Here is a 15,823-nt window from a genome sequence, read left to right as displayed (position 1 = left end):
CTGTCTTCTGAGCCTGCTCACTTCATCACATCATCTCCCTGCTCCAAGCTATGGTCACCTCTCTGGCATCTGACTGTCCAGATTGATTATTTTAATATTATGACCACCAGGCCCTGTGGGACGTGCCTTGGCCGCCACATCTGCCACACCCCCTTCCCCTGTGCTCTGGCCACCCTGGCCTCTGTCCAACTCCTGTGAGGACCAGGCACCCTTCCAGCCTCAGGTCCTTTGCACATGCTGTTTCTGGAATGCAATCCACGCCCTAATTCACTCCTACCCACCCTGTTGCTCTTAGCAAAAATGTCACCTCCCCAGGCACACCTCCTTTGGCCCCAGACCAGGCCAGATACCTGTGCACCCTCTTGTCAGTGTCTATTTATTTATGGGGTTATTTTGACCAACGTCTCCCCACAGGGCTGTGAGTCCTGAAAGGTGAGGACCATGCCTGCTTTGTGGTGGTCAAATCCCTGGCTCCTGGCCCAGGGTGGGTACTCTGCACACTGTTTCAGAATGTGGAGGAATGAATGAGCCTTGCCTTAGAGAGTTAGGGGTAACCAGAGCCCTGTCCCCAGGAGGGGTCTAGCAGAGGCTGGGGCTGCTTCAGACCTTTGTTTTTATGTCCCCACCTCTTCCTCAGAGGGAACCAGATCCAGAAGTTGGGGGTGCTGGAGTAAGGAAGAAAGGGGTGCCGGGCATGGTGGCTCATGCCTGTAATCCCAGCACTTGGGGAGACAGAGGCAGGAGGATCCCTTGAGCCCAGGAGTTTGAGACCAGCCTGGTCAACATGGTGAGACCCCATCTCTACAAAAATAAAAATAAAAATTAGCCAGGTGCTGTGGGGCACCCCTGTAATCCCAGCTACTTGGGAGGCTGAGGTGGGAGGATTGCTGTGGCCAAGAGTTCTAGGCTACAGTGAGCCATTGGTTGTGCCTCTGTACTCCAGCCTGGGCAACAGAGCCAGATCCAGGCTCAAAAAAAAAAAAAGGAGTGGGAGAGAAAGGCGTGGAGAGAAAGGGGGGAGCTGCTTCAATCTTCTTTGCAGCTCTGTGCCCTCACCCCAGCTGGCTACACTCCAGCCACGAGCCCTCCTCATGGGTTCTGCAACGTGCCAAGCCCTTGTCCTGAGACTCAGGGCCTGCTCCCCACATCCAAAGTCCCCTTTCCCTGGACTATAATACACTGCCTGCCTGCCCCTCCCCATCCCCTTCTTCCCCGACTCAGCCCTTACCCTCCAGGTCTCAGCCTGACTTTCTGAAACGCTTGCCTAACTTAGCAAGCTAAGGAATCTGCCGTGGTGCCACAGCTAATGTCAGCTTGGATTGAAGCTACGGGCAGAGCCCAGACTCTCAGCCACCTCATCATATGCCTCATTACTACAGGACCTCCAGGCCCTGCCCCCTCTGGGGCCTCAGTTTCCTTCTGTGGGCTCTTCCACGACTAGGGACTTGGACATCTGTAGATTTCAGGAAGACTGGTTGAGAGGAAGAAGGTGGGGGAAGAGGTTAAGGGACGAGGGGAAGGGGGAAAGACAGAAGGGCGGAGGGAGGGGAGGACAACAGAGGGGCGGCCAGACGTGAGAAACGCCAAGTATGTGAAGTCCCCCAGCCCTGAGCTATGAATAGTGCTGTGGGGCACGCCTGGCAGCCCAGGTGGGCCTTCCCGCTCCTCCCACAGGAGCTCTGCACAGGGGGCCTGAAAAGGGGAATGGGGCGTGGGCTGGGGAGGCACACTGGGGGACAGAGCAAGGGGTGTTGTCATGCAAATGACATGCAAATACACAGCAGCAAGCAGGTCTGATTGGTGGATCCCTGTGAGGCTGGGAGCCCGGGGCGAATGGACGAATGGTCACTCGGGGAAAGGCAGTGAGTGCCCAGCCTGCAGCACAACCCAGAGCCTCCGCCCACCAGCGCTGCGGCCCCTGCAACTCTATTTCCCAGGCTTGGAGGTCCCTTCTGGTCACCTGTGGCCAAAATCCCACTGATGCTGTGCAGCCTCTGGAGGCCTCTGAAGGTTGTGGTAAGGCTCTGCCTGCCCTGGACATTGTCCTTGACCACCCAGCGCCAGGTCAGCCTCTCCTCCTTGGAGCTCACTGGTCTGACAGACAGCTGGGCACCTGGAAGTTACAACATCCTCAGTCTCCGCCTCTAGACCCCTCTCCCCATCAGTTACCCCAGTGGGACACACACGGGGCTTAGGGCCCAGAGGCCCAGTCCATGGCCCTGTCCTGCCCATTGTGGGCCCCCAAAGAAGGTGGTCAGCTTCAGAGCTGGTTCTTCTTTCTTTCATTCTAGGACTGTTCACTGGATGTCACCAAGGGCCCGGCACTGGGCTGGGGGACCAGTGACACGAGGGAAGATGAGTCAGGGGCCAGGTTTCAGGTCCCAACTGCATGACCTTGGTCAAGTCCTTTCCCTCCCCAAGCCTGAGTCTCCTCAGCTGTAAACGGAGTCCTGGAGAGGACTCAGCCTTGAGTGCCTAGCATGTAGGAGTTGCTCAACTAATCAGTTCCGTAGTCTGAGGATTTTCAAAAATTAACAAAAGCAATCCCTGATTTTAGAAAACCAAAGAGATAGACATGGAACAAATAAAGCAGCTGTAGGGCATAGTGTTTTGTTTTGTTTTGTTTTGTTTGAGACGGAGTTTCGCTCTTGTTACCCAGGCTGGAGTGCAATGGCGCGATCTCAGCTCACTGCAACCTCCGCCTCCTGGGTTCAGGTAATTCTCCTGCCTCAGCCTCCTGAGTAGCTGGGATTACCGGCACGCACCACCATGACCAGCTAATTTTTTTTTTTTTTGTATTTTTAGTAGAGACGGGGTTTCACCATGTTGACCAGGATGGTCTCGGTCTCTTGACCTCATGATCCACCCGCCTCGGCCTCCCAAAATGCTGGGATTACAGGCTTGAGCCACCGCGCCCAGCCTGGGCATAGTGTTTAAAAGTTCCTAAGCAATAAATAAATAAATAAATAAAAATTAAAAAAATTAAAGTTATGCCGGGCGCGGTGGCTCAAGCCTATAATCCCAGCACTTTGGGAGGCCGAGGCGGGTGGATCACGAGGTCAAGAGATCGAGACCATCCTGGTCAACATGGTGAAACCCCGTCTCTACTAAAAATAAAAAAAAGTAGCTGGGCATGGTGGCATGTGCCTGTAATCCCAGCTACTCGGGAGGCTGAGGCAGGAGAATTGCCTGAACCCAGGAGGCGGAGATGGCAGTAAGCCGAGATCGCGCCATTGCACTCCAGCCTGGGTAACAAGAGCGAAATTCTGTCTCAAAAAAAAAAGTTCCTAAGCAGAGGCCAGGCACAGGGGCTCACGCCTGTAACCCCAGCACTTTGGGAGGCCGAGGTCAGAGGATCGCTTGAAGCCAGGAGTTAGAGACCAGCCTGGCTAACATGGTGAAACCCTGTCTCTACCAAAAACATAAAACTTAGCCAGCTGCAGTGAAACCTGCCTGTAGTCCCAGCTACTCAGGAGGCTGAGGCAAGAGAATCATTTGAACCCAGGGGGAGGAGGTTGCAGGGAGCCAAGATCTCACCATTGCACTCCAGCGTGGGCAGCAGATCAAGACTCCGTCTAAAAAAAAAAAGTTCCAGCCAGGCTCGAAGCCTCAATCCTGTAATCCCAGCACTTTGGGAGGCCAAGGCAGGCAGATCATCACCTAAGGTCAGGAGTTTAAGACCAGTCTGCCCAACATGGCAAACCCTGTCTACTAAAAATACAAAAATTAGCCAGGGGTGGTGTTGGACGCCTGTAATCCCAGCTACTCAGGAACCTGAAGCAGAAGAATCGCTTGAACCTGGGAGGCAGAGGTTGCAGTAAGCCGAGATCTTGCCACTGCACTCCAGCCTGGGGGACAGAGCAAGATTCAGTCAGGGAAAAAAAAAAGTTCCTAAGCAGGATCCAGAGGAAGCTGGTGTTTGAATCCCGACTCAGGCCCACTTCCTAGCTGTGTGTCACTGCACAAGTTACTAATCTCCCTGAGCTTCTGCTTCTGCAGTTATTAAACAGAGATAATCCATCCCCCATGGGATTGGCATGCAGATTAAAGAGACAGTGTGTGTGAAGCGCTCCGCACAGCAGTGTCTGGCACTGAAGGCTGCCATCCATGTTTGATATAAGCAATACTCTCATTGGTATTATTATTGGTTGGCAATGCAGTGCCAGGTGCTATGGGATCACTCAGTTCATCAGTCAGCAGTGTTCAGGCATCAGGGCCTGGCCTTGAAGCTGGTTACAGAGCAGTGAAAAAGACAAAGTCCCTCCCCTCTCAGGGCTCAAGGTCTAGCGCGCAGAGGAGGAAGTCTCTGTATATTTGAGTGGTGGAGGGGGGCTTTACAGAAGATAGTTGAACTGGGCATTGAAAGAGGAATAGGAGTTAGAGAAATGGAAAAGGCAGGGAAGGCCCTTCTAGACAAGGGAAAGAGACAGTACAGCCAGTTTCTGAAAGGGGAAGAGAGTGACATGCTCCCCTCTTATCCTTTCCTTCCCACTGTACCTCCCGTCTCAGCTCCTGCCTCCTCTCACCTTCTCTCCTGCCTCCACTGCCCGAGCCCCTTGCCTGGCTCCTAAGTAGCTGTGGGATCAAGTTCCTCAGTATGGCATGAGGGATACGCCCTGATGGGGGAGGGGAGGGGCAGGATCCAGCCTCACTGGCCTCCTCCCTCTACTCTCAGCCTTGCGCTCATCAGTCTTGCCTGAGCTCCTGCCGGGTCTCTCCGCCTGGCACACCCTTCTCACGGCACCCAGCCCACGTGCCTGAATTCTCTCTAGTGCACGTCATTGTCCAGCCTGTGCCTGCCTGGACCTCACTGCACCTCCAGTGATAGGGGCCTCATTACCTGCAGAGGCAGGTCACTTTCTCTTTAGATTACTCTGACCATAAAGGTCAGTACTTTTTACTGAGCCAAAAGTGCATTGTTCTCCATCCCTTTCTTGCCCCAGCAAACATCTTTCAGACTTTGGCAAGCCACATCTCCCCACAGTGAAGCCTTCTTCCCTGCAGAGCTGGAGCGTCTTTGGAGGAGGCAGGGGCTCAGCCATGTTCATTGACAGAACGCTGGGGTCCTCCATGCCACTCCCGAGCAAACCCAGACTCCACACTGAGTCGCAGAAGACACAGAGAAGCAGAACATAACCTACATCTTCGCACCCACCACCCATGACGTCCCCCTCCCACTCCTTCCTCATGCCAACCTCTGCTTGGATTTCAAGGCTCAGCTGTGGAGAAGAGGGTCCAACTTCCCTGGGTCAGGGGTGTCCTCACAGGTTCCTTGTTGTCAGAGAATACAACAGTCACTACAGCGACAGACCTAGGATTCTGAAAGGCCCAGCTTTAATTTTTTGCAGGGTGTGGGGATGGATAGGATCTTGCTCTGTTGCCCAGGCTGGAGTACAGCAGAGAAATCATAGCTCACTGCAGCCTCGAACTCCTGAGCTCAAGCAATCTTCCCAACTCAGCCTCCTGAGTAGCTGAGACTACAGGCGTGCACCACCACACCTGGCTAGTTTTTTAGAGATAGGGTCTTGCTATGTTGCCCGTGTTGGTCTCAAATTCTTGCCCTCTGGCTCATGCCTGTAATCCCAACACTTTGGGAGACCAAGGCGGGAGGATCACTTGAGGTCAGGAATTCACAATCAGCCTACGCAACACAGGGAGACTCCATCGCTACAAAAAACATTAGCCAAGCATGGTGGTGTGTGCCTGATTGTGCCACTGCACTCCAGCCTGAGTGACAGAGCAAAACCCTCTCTTAAAAAGAAAAAAAAAAAAAAAAAAAAAAAAAAAAAATCCTGGCTTCAAGCTATCCTCCTGTCGAAGCCTCCCAAGTTTCTGGGATTACAGATATGAGCCACCATGCCTGGCCCAGCTTAAAATGTGATGCCTGGTGACCTCGAATGAAGTTATTTGCCCACTCCAGGTCTCAGTTCTTGCATCTGTAATTATACACCCCCCTTATGACGGCACTTGAAAATCGATCAAAAAGGATTTCACAGTGGGGCGCAGAGGCTCACGCCTGTAATTCCAACACTTTGGGAGGCTGAGGCGGGCGGATCACCTGAGGTTGGGAGTTTGAGACCAGCCTGACCAACCTGGAGAAACCCCATCTCTACTAAAAATACAAAATGGGCCGGGCGCTGTGGCTCAAGCCTGTAATCCCAGCACTTTGGGAGGCCGAGGCGGGTGGATCATAAGGTCAAGAGATCGAGACCATCCTGGTCAACATAGTGAAACCCTGTCTCTACTAAAAAAAAATACAAAAAAGTAGCTGGGCATGGTGGCGTGTGCCTGTAATCCCAGCTACTCAGGAGGCTGAGGCAGGAGAATTGCCTGAGCCCAGGAGGCGGAGGTTGCGGTGAGCCGAGATCGCGCCATTGCACTCCAGCCTGGGTAACAAGAGCGAAACTCCGTCTCAAAAAAAAAAAAAAAAAAAAAATACAAAATGAGCTGGGTATGGTGGCACATGCCTGTAATCTCAGCTACTTGGGAGGCTGAGGCAGGAGAATTGCTTGAACCCAGGAGGCGGAGTTTGCAGTGAGCCACAGTCATGCCACTGCACTCCGTCCTGGGCAACAAGAGAGAAATTCCATCTCAAAAAAAAAAAAAAAAGGATTTTACTATAGAATCCTCAGGTTAATGATAGATTTTGGAAACAGGATTTGAGAGAAAGGAGATAAGCATATCACCAACTGTTTTTTAACCAGTCCCTACGGCAATTCTACCCAGCTTCCAGCTTCCAGCTTTAAACTCCTGTTAACGCCTTTGTGAGCACACTCAAAAGATTCCCACGGTGAAGACACCGGCTTGTGTTGGCTGCAGGTCTGTCTCCCCAGTCAGTCTGGGCCATTTTTACATTAATATTTTTGGCAGGGGGCCCCTGAGGGGTGTTCTGGACTGGTCAATGGGGTAGGTGCAAATCTCAGAACTCATGGTTATAAAATCTTCACGGAGACTTTTTGTCTGGCTTATGGGCGGTAGGAAAAGCAGACCAGGAGGCCCTTGAGGGCAGGGCTGTGTGTCATTCATCCGGGTTCCAAGAGACAGCCTGGAACACAGAGCGCCAGCAAGCAGTGGTCACCACCGGCAGCGAGTTTGATTCGCTGCGGCCAGCTGCTGGACTTTCCCAAGCGCTGGGCCTCCCATGCTGGGGTCAAATTCTTCTCCTGCCCCAGGTGGCAGTTAGGGAGAGAGCAGGAAGGGCGCTCTCCACAGCCAGGCCTGGGAATATCCTCAGCATCCCCAGGCCACACCCTGTCTCTCAGATAAGGCTTTCCCTAGCACTGAGGCCTCTGGGCCACTGGTGAAGAAAAAGGTCCCAGTGGGAAAAGAAGAGGGGCTGTTTCTCCCTCACACTGGCAGCCCTGCCTGGTTGTGCGGTCCCCATTTTCTGCCTCCCACCCTCCTCTCTTGCAAATATCCCCCCACCATCTCCTGGGCTCTGGACCCAACCTCAGCTGTCCTCCTCACCTTCCCTGCAACACCTAGGTTCTGTGGGAGGGGCACGGTGCCAAGGCTTCATTAGAGCTAACGAAGCTCAGCTCCGCGATGCCAGTGCAAGATACAGCGTGCAGACAGCCTCCACTGCAGCCTGGGGCCTCCGCTCCCTCCTCCGCCTCCCTTGGGGAGCATCCCAGGGCCACACCTCCAGAAGAGGGAAGGGAGATTTGTAAGGATCTTCCCTGTACAGAGAGTGCAGAGAGGCCAAGGAGGGCACAGGTTCTGGGGCAAGAAGTAGAAACAGCATCAAGGGGGGGTAAGGTCCTCTCCCTCTTCATGGAATCACCGCCGGCCGGAACTGAAGGGACTGGGCACTTCTCTACAACCCTCTTAGGGCAACTCAGCAACCCGCGGCCCCTTCCTCCTCCCACCCAGCATCCACCCTCTCAGGCGGTCCTCCCGCCTCAGCCTCCCAAATAGCTGGGACTACAGGCATGGGTCACCATTGTCCCTACAGTCCCAACCCCACAGGCTGGCTTCCTTCCACTCTTGCTGGTCCCCTCCTCTCTGCTCTGTCCCCTTGGCCTCAGTTTCCCCATGAGGTGAATAGAGAGGCAGGGAAGGAAGGTGGCTTCTAATATTCCTCAAGCTGAAACAAACAAAAATGTCCCCTCTCTGGGTAGCTTTCCTCCTCCTTCCATCCCTTTTCAGGAAGAATACAGAGTTCCTCCGCCTTGAGCATAAGGGAAGCTCAATGTGGGAGGGCGGGGTCTCCCCTTCAGCCACTCCCTCCAGCCTTGGGGTCTCTCAGGAGCAGGAAAAGCTCTAGATCGCCTACGTCCCTACCCCTCCTTCCTCCCAAGAGCTCTGAGTCTGGTGTCTACGCCAGATTCTTTCCAAGCTCTCACACTTCTGGGGAAATTATAAAGGAAGGAGCAGCTGTTGATACAGGAGTGCAGAGCCAGACAGAAGTCAGATTGGAGACAGAAACACTCGCGGCCAGAACAAACTCGGCCCGTCCCTAGGTTGACCCCCCACTTGGGGTCTGTCCTCCCACCATGGCTCCCAGGCGGTCCCCCAGCCCACTGCATTCCCCCGGCCCACACACCTCCTGCCAGCCTCCCCACCCCAAGAGGCCAAGGCAGGGTCTGTTTCTGTCCCCCAGGCCTAGGCTGTGGGTCTCAGTCATCCCCATGTGCCGCCCCAAGCTGTCTCTCCTCCCAGGGATTCAGGCCGAGCTTTGAAAGGGTCACTTCAAAGAGGACCTGCCTGCCGAGGGCCTAGCCAGACCCAGGGCCAGCTCCTCGGCCAGATTCCCGGCGGTTGGGGACAAAGGCCCCACTGTTCCCCGACCCCCGGACGCCCCCAAATGCATTGGGCATAAGAAGTCTTTCTTTCCCCAGTTCCGCTCCTTACGGCCGGGCTCCTTGCCACCGGGAGTAGCCCTGGCCTCTCCTCCAGGAGAAGCTGGGGGGTTGGCGGGACAGGGAATTACGTGTTTCCCCGTTGCCACCACCATACACCCAAACCCCTTGGGCACGCAGGATGACGACAAAACCCAGCCGGGCGCATGGCTCATGCTTGTAATCCCAGCACTTCGGGAGGCGAGGTGGACAGATCGCCTGCGTTCAGGAGTTTGAGACCGGCCTGGCCAACATGGCAAAACCCTGTCTCTACAAAAATAGAAAAATTAGCTGGGCATGGTGGCCAGCCTGTAATCCCAGCTGCTCCGGAGGCTGAGGCACCAGGATGATGACGCAACCCTGGGACCAACTTCGGGACCAGTGGCCCAGGCTCCTCCTGTCCCTTGGTCACCAAGCCCTCCCTGGGCCTAGAATACAATCGCACCTCAGCCTCCCGAGTAGCTGGGACTACAGGCATGAGCCACCATAGTCCCTACAGTCCCAGCCGCACAGGGCTGGCTTCCTTCCACTCCTGCCAGCCCCTTCCTGTCTGCTGTTACCCATCAGAACCACGCAGGTCTTCTCCAGGCAGCCTCTCAGGACGACCTGTTCTGAGGAGCGTCACAGCCCAAACCGTAGCAGCCAACCTCTGACGTTCCTAGAGGCTGGGGACCTCTCTGCCCGCTCTCCCCAGTGCACTGCAGTAGGAAGTAGGGTTCACCTGCTCCTCTAATTTCTTCTCATATAGTGCTGATCCCAAAGCAGGGCGCTTAGAGTTTTCTGTGCCAGGCCTTCGTCTAATGCCTGAATTCTCTCTCTCTCTCTCTCTTTTTCTTTTCTTATTCTTGAGATGGAGTTTTGCACCATTGCCCAGGCTGGAGTGCAGTGGTATGATCTCGGCTTACTGCAACCTCCACCTCCAGAGTTTGAGATTCTCCTGCCTCTCAGTCTCCCAAGTAGCTGGGATTACAGGCACCCACCACCATACCCCTCTAATTTTTTGTATTTTTAGTAGAGAGGGGGTTTCACTATTTTGGCCAGGCTGGTCTCAAACTCTTGACCTTGTGATCTGCCCGCCTTGGCCTCCCAAAGTGCTGGGATAACAGGTGTGAGTCACTGCACCCAGCCCACGTGCCTGAATTCTCTCTAGTGCACATCATTGTCCAGCCTGTGCCTGCCCGGACCTCACTGCACCTCCAGTGATAGGGGCCTCATTACCTGCAGAGGCAGGTCACTTTCTCTTTAGATTACTCTGACCATAAAGGTCAGTACTTTTTACTGAGCCAAAAGTGCATTGTTCTCATTTCTACCCATTGATTGTTTTTTTAATAATAGCTGCTACCAATAATTGAGATTACTAAATCTCAGCCAGTTTACCTGTATTACCTCATTTAGCCTTCTCTATAATTTTGAGGGTTTATTTCAAGGATAGGAAAACCAGCCAGGTGTGGTGGCTTACACCTGTAATTTCAGTACTTTGGGAGACTGAAGTGAGAGGATAGTTGGAGTTCAGGAGTTTGAGACCAGTCTGGACAACATGGCAAAACCATGTCTATAAAAAATACAAAAATAGGCCGGGCGCGGTGGCCCAAGCCTGTAATCCCAGCACTTTGGGAGGCCGAGGCGGGTGGATCACAAGGTCGAGAGATCGAAACCATCCTGGTCAACATGGTGAAACCCTGTCTCTACTAAAAATACAAAAAATTAGCTGGGCATGGTGGCGTGTGCCTGTAATCCCAGCTACTCAGGAGGCTGAGGCGGGAGAATTGCCTGAACCCAGGAGGCGGAGGTTGCGGTGAGCCGAGATCGTGCCATTGCACTCCAGCCTGGGTAACAAGAACGAAACTCCGTCTCAAAAAAAAAAAAAAAAAAAAAAATACAAAAACAGAAAAATTGGCCAGGTGCAGTAGCTCATGCCCATAATCCCAGCATTTTGGGAAGCTGAGACAGGCAGATCACCTGAGGTCGGAAGTTTGAGACCAACCTGGTCAACATGGTGAAATCCCATCTCTACTAAAAATACAAAAATTAGCTACTAGCTGGGCGTGGTGGCACGTGCCTGTAATCCCAGCTACTTAGGAGGCTGAGGCAGGAGAATTGCCTGAGCCCAGGAGGTGGAGGTTGCAGTGAGCCGAGATCGCGCCATTGCACTCCAGCCTGGGTAACAAGAGCGAAACTCCGTCTCAAAAAAAAAAAAAAAAAAAAATTAGCTGGGTGTGGTGGCATGCCCCTGTAATTCCAGTACTTGGGAGGCTGAGGCAGGAGAATTGCTTGAACCGGGAGACAGAGGTTGCAGTAAGCCGAGATCGTGCCATTACACTCCAGTCTGGGCAACAAGAGCAAAACTCCACCTCAAAAAAAAAGAAAGAAAGAAAGAAAAATTAGCTGGGCATGGTAGCATGCACCTGTAGTTTCAACTACTCAGGCTGAGGAGGGAGGCTCACTGCGCTCAGGAGTTCAAGGCTGCAGTGAGCCAAGCTGGCACCACTGCACTGCAGCCTGAGCAACAGAACAAGACCCTGCCTCAAAAGAGTAAAAGAAAACCAAGGCCAAAGCAATAAAACAACTTGCCCAAGGGCACGCAGTGAACAAGGAGGAGAGCTGAAATTCGGACCTGAGCAGGCTGAAGGCAGGCAAAGCCCTACGCTCAACCCGAGGCTGCTCCTGCCTCCCGAAGAACTGAGGGCCACGCCCAGCTCAGGCCTCATACCTCCCATGATTGGCCTGTCTGTCTACATTAAACAGTGGACCCTATCTCCCTCAGGGTCCTTTTTTTTCCCTAGCTAGCGCCTCTCCAGCCTTTTTCAGTAGATGAGGTGTGACCTGCAGACAGTGAGTAATTTTTTTTTTTTTTTTGAGATGGAGTTTCGCTCTTGTTGCCCAGGCTGGAGTGCAATGGTGCGATCTCGGCTCACCGCAACCTCCGCCTCCTGGGTTCAGGCAATTCTCCTGCCTCAGCCTCCTGAGTAGCTGGAATTACAGGCACGTGCCACCACGCCCAGCTAATTTTTGTATTTTTAGTAGAGACGGGGTTTCACCACATTGGCCAGGCTGGTCTCAAACTCTAGACTTTGAGATCCGCCCACCTAGGCCTCCCAAAATGCTGGGATTACAGGTGTGAGTTACCTCGTCCGGCCTGTGTCAGTTTCTTAATCTGTCAAGTGGAGTGATGGTAATATGCCAACCTAGTGGTAAGCACTATGGAAGGAGTTGCTATTCTTATTTTTCTTGGCCTCAGATAACTCCTATCTGGTGGGATAGATGGATATGAGATGGACCATCACAGTGTCAGGGGTAGAACTGGGCATGGGCATCCTGGGAGGCCACGGACGGGGCTGTTCCCTGGTTTGCACTTCACAAACATTTATGGAGAACTGCTCTGTGCCAGGCTCTGTGCTTGCCACTCTGTGCTGGCTGGACACAGAGATGAACAGAACACATTGTCCACTCCTCCCTGCTCCTCCCTGCCCTCCCCTCTCCCTCCTGGAGCCCAGTCCAAGAACTCTGCACTGAGGGGGGCCACGAAGGACAGAACCAACCACAGAGGGACAGGAATGGCCTGGGAGCTGAAGTCAGAAGATGGGTCCTTGTCTGCCGAGACTGAGGAACCTGGGGAAGTCCCCAGTCTGCGTCTCCCATGGAGTGTGAGAGAGTTGGACACAATGACCCGGTCCTCACCCACTCTGACAGGTGGGAAATACAACCCACCCCAAAAGGGCTTTAAACTCTCCCCAAAGTCCAGCCCCAAGGCCGTCTCAGCCTGATGTCTCACTGAGGCAGTGGGGGAGGAGACGCCCGTCTGGCACAGACTGGTACTGCCCTGCTGACAAACTGGCACAATTTCACAAGAAACAGGGGGGCCTGGATCTAAAGGCGGGTTGTCTGAAGGGTTGGGGTATGCTAGGAGAAAGGCAGCACCAGCTCCCACAGGCCCTATTCATGTCTCCCTCCCGAGACGGTGAGAGCAGCATCGTTAAAACCAGGCTTTGTCCAAATTCCTGACCAAGCCAATATCTCACCTTTGAACCCCTGCAGTCTACAGAGTGGGGCTGATGTCCCTTTGGAAGGAAAACACCAGGGAACAGAGCCCTGGCCCAATGCTGTGGGCCATCATGGGGCAGGGTGGGAAAGCTGAGGCGTAAAGAAATAGAACAAAGACAAGCAACCAGCTGCAATCCAGCCAGAAGCTGACCTTGATCTTGGGCTGTGTACATTTAGACACAGATTTGGAGTGGGAGTGACAGCGGGACATGGCAGGTCCTGAGAAGCCAGATAGTGAGGGTGAGAGCAAGACTCCAGAGCCAGACTGCCACATTCCTACCCTAGCTCCAAAGCACTGGGGGTGTGATTTTGGCCACAATATTAGGTATCTGAGCCTCAGCGTCCTCAAATGTAAAATGGGGATAATAATGGTATCTACCTCTTAGTGATAGTGTGAGGATCAAATGAGGTAGTTTTTATAAATCCTAGCCAGGAGTTTTTGCTGTCTGTGTATTAGCTATGAGCTATACTGTGAAAGCAACTCCCCTTCCTAAAAAAAAAACACCTTTTTGTTTCCAGGCATCAATGCTCATTTGAATACATTTACAGGAATATATGATACCTCCAGATTTCTACATTGGAATCCAACATCACAAGAACCCACCTGACTCATTGGACTGGAGGGAACTTCCCTGCATGGCTCGCCTGGGATGCTGCAGGTCACAAGCTCCCCCCGCCCCCGGAAGTTCTCCTGAGTATCTAACTGCAGTCCCTCACATTGTAACTTCTTCCCCTCTACTGCTTTGCAGTCTCTCTTTTAACCTTACACATCAAGAAGTCCTGAGTAACCCTGCAATGAAGGATGAAGCAATCCACTGCCCACTCCTGCACTGGTCTGCTCAGAGCACCCTCCCTCACCCCACTCCCATCCATGCCAAGAATGCTGCACTTCTTCCTCATGAGCCCAGGGTCCGCTTGAAGAGGGAGGCACAAGGGCCAGGCCTCTTCTCCCACCCAGTCCTTCTCTGCTTGGGCTGGGATCCACACAAGCCTGCCCCATCCTCGAAGTCTGACACCTTCTTAGTGGCTTTCCTTCCCAAGCTTCATCTTGTGCCCTGACTACCCTCAAGGGTCCTGGGTTCTTGCCTGGGCACTGTCACTATGTAGGCTCAGACCCTTTCTGTGAAATGGGACGCCAGCACCTACCCTGCCCACTCCCATTCTTCCTGTTCATTATTATTGAGGCCTTTGAATCCAGCATTGAATGTAGGGGGTTTACTGCTCCCGTGGTTCCCAAGGAGAGGGCAGGGCCTCAGATGCAGAATCTTGGAATTCCCAGCAACTTTGGGGTGCACTCAACTGCACTGTGGGCAAGTGGAAGAAGCTGCCTGGGCTGGGGACCTTTGGGGCTGCCTTTGGAAGTGAAATGACTGGTTATATAATCGAGATTCAAATCGCATGCCAACGAGCACATGGCAGTAAGAGCCGCCACTCTGGGGAATGGGGTCTGTCGCCTGGCAGAGGGGGGAACTGCATGGGATCAAAAGCCACTCACCCCCAGCTAGGCTGCAGGGTGGGAGTGGAGAGAGGGGTGCAGGGGATGGAGATGAAATATGTGTTATTGGTGGGGAGTTGAATCCAAGGGGCTCTTGCTTAATGACGTTAACCCCCTCCCTACCCCCCACCCTTGCCCCAGTCCATCCTGAATTTCAAGTTCATAATTAGGAAACACACTTTAGCTGAAGGGAGCCGGAGAGAGAGGCAGACTAAAGGAGAGCTGACCGCATCCAGCAACCAAGAAACACCCCAGTCTCAGAAAGAGTTTCACGTCCCAGATCCCACCTTCAGCACTGCCGGGAGAGCTGGGGAGGAAGGTCCCCAAATCTTTCAGCCCTGTCTAAAGAGGAAGCCGCCTCAGCCCAGACCTTGACCTCCACCTGGACTCGGGGGAATTTCTTTTCCGAGCTCAGGGAAACTGTTGGCCTGACAGTGTTCAACCCTTCAACTTAGGAGCAGGGAGGCCTGCTGGGGTGTCCTGCGTGGCGGGTGGCTAGGCTCAGAGGTAAGAGAATGGCCCCGATGGGGGGATGGGGCCAGGAGGCCCCTGCTGGCCCCTCCCCAGCCTCAGCAGCTGGCAGATGAAAGAACCCAAGCAGAGCAGCCCAGCGCTGAGTAATGGCCCTGGCACCCCGTGCTCTGACCCACCCACAGCCGGTAGGAGACAGCAACAGGGGAGGGCAGCCGCGCCAGCAGAGCCGGGGGTCCCAGGCCTGCGTCTAGAACTTCCCCAGGACCCAGCCGCGCCGGCAGAGCCGGGGGTCCCAGGCCTGCGTCTGCAACTTCCTCAGGACCCAGGAGCGCGGCGGCGGAACCGCGCCTGGCAATCCGTCGCAGGGGGCGAGTGTGGCGCAGGGAGGGGGTGTCTTGACGCCTTGCGGAGGACATCCCGCTCCGGGAACCCCCTCCCCCACCCCCTCTCCCTCCAGCTGTGCCGCGGCCTCGCCAACGGAAAACGAAAACTCGGGCAGAGGAAACAGCGGCAGGCGCCCCGCCTGAAAAACCCGGACAAAAGCCGCGGGCCTCCCTCCCCCGCTGCCCAGCGGCCGGGGGCCTGGCACCACCACCCGGGTCTGTGCCCCCTGTCCTGGCAGCCCCGTGCCCGTCCCGGCCCCTGCCTACTTCCCTCATTCCCACCCCTCTGCCCCGGACAGCTCTCGCTCGGGCCCCCTCCCGGGCCTGCCACCAGCTGAAGTTCCCCACATTGGTGCCCGCGGTGACCGCGCTGTGCGCCCCAGGCTGTGCAGGGCGAGCCGGGGCACAGCGACCCCCCGGCCCGGCCGCCCGCTCCCCTGCAGGGCCCGGCCCCGCCCCCTTCCCTGGCTTAGCGCCCTCACCTGTGGGGGCCGGGGCTCCGGGCGGGGCGGGATCCCGACCAGGCAGAAGGCGACTCCATTCATCGGGTGGCAGCGGCAACTCTGCGGCCGGGGCACGGCTGGGGGCGC

The 15,823-nt window shown here is 54.6% G+C and overlaps 1 protein-coding gene across 1 annotated transcript in view; it reads right to left on the bottom strand.

The window, feature by feature from the left end:
• ARHGAP23 (Rho GTPase activating protein 23) overlaps nucleotides 1–15,823 on the bottom strand; it is an 89,049-nt gene extending 73,226 nt beyond the window's left edge. The window contains 1 exon segment of the mRNA XM_039476382.2: nucleotides 15,716–15,823. Within this exon segment, the coding sequence (XP_039332316.2) occupies nucleotides 15,716–15,778 (63 nt within the window). The 5' untranslated portion in view covers nucleotides 15,779–15,823.

The sequence above is a fragment of the Saimiri boliviensis genome, chromosome 17 (assembly GCF_048565385.1).
Source record: "Saimiri boliviensis isolate mSaiBol1 chromosome 17, mSaiBol1.pri, whole genome shotgun sequence".
Lineage (NCBI taxonomy): Eukaryota > Metazoa > Chordata > Mammalia > Primates > Cebidae > Saimiri > Saimiri boliviensis.
Note: the sequence above shows the minus strand (reverse complement) of the source record. Positions and strands in the feature narration are given on the sequence as shown.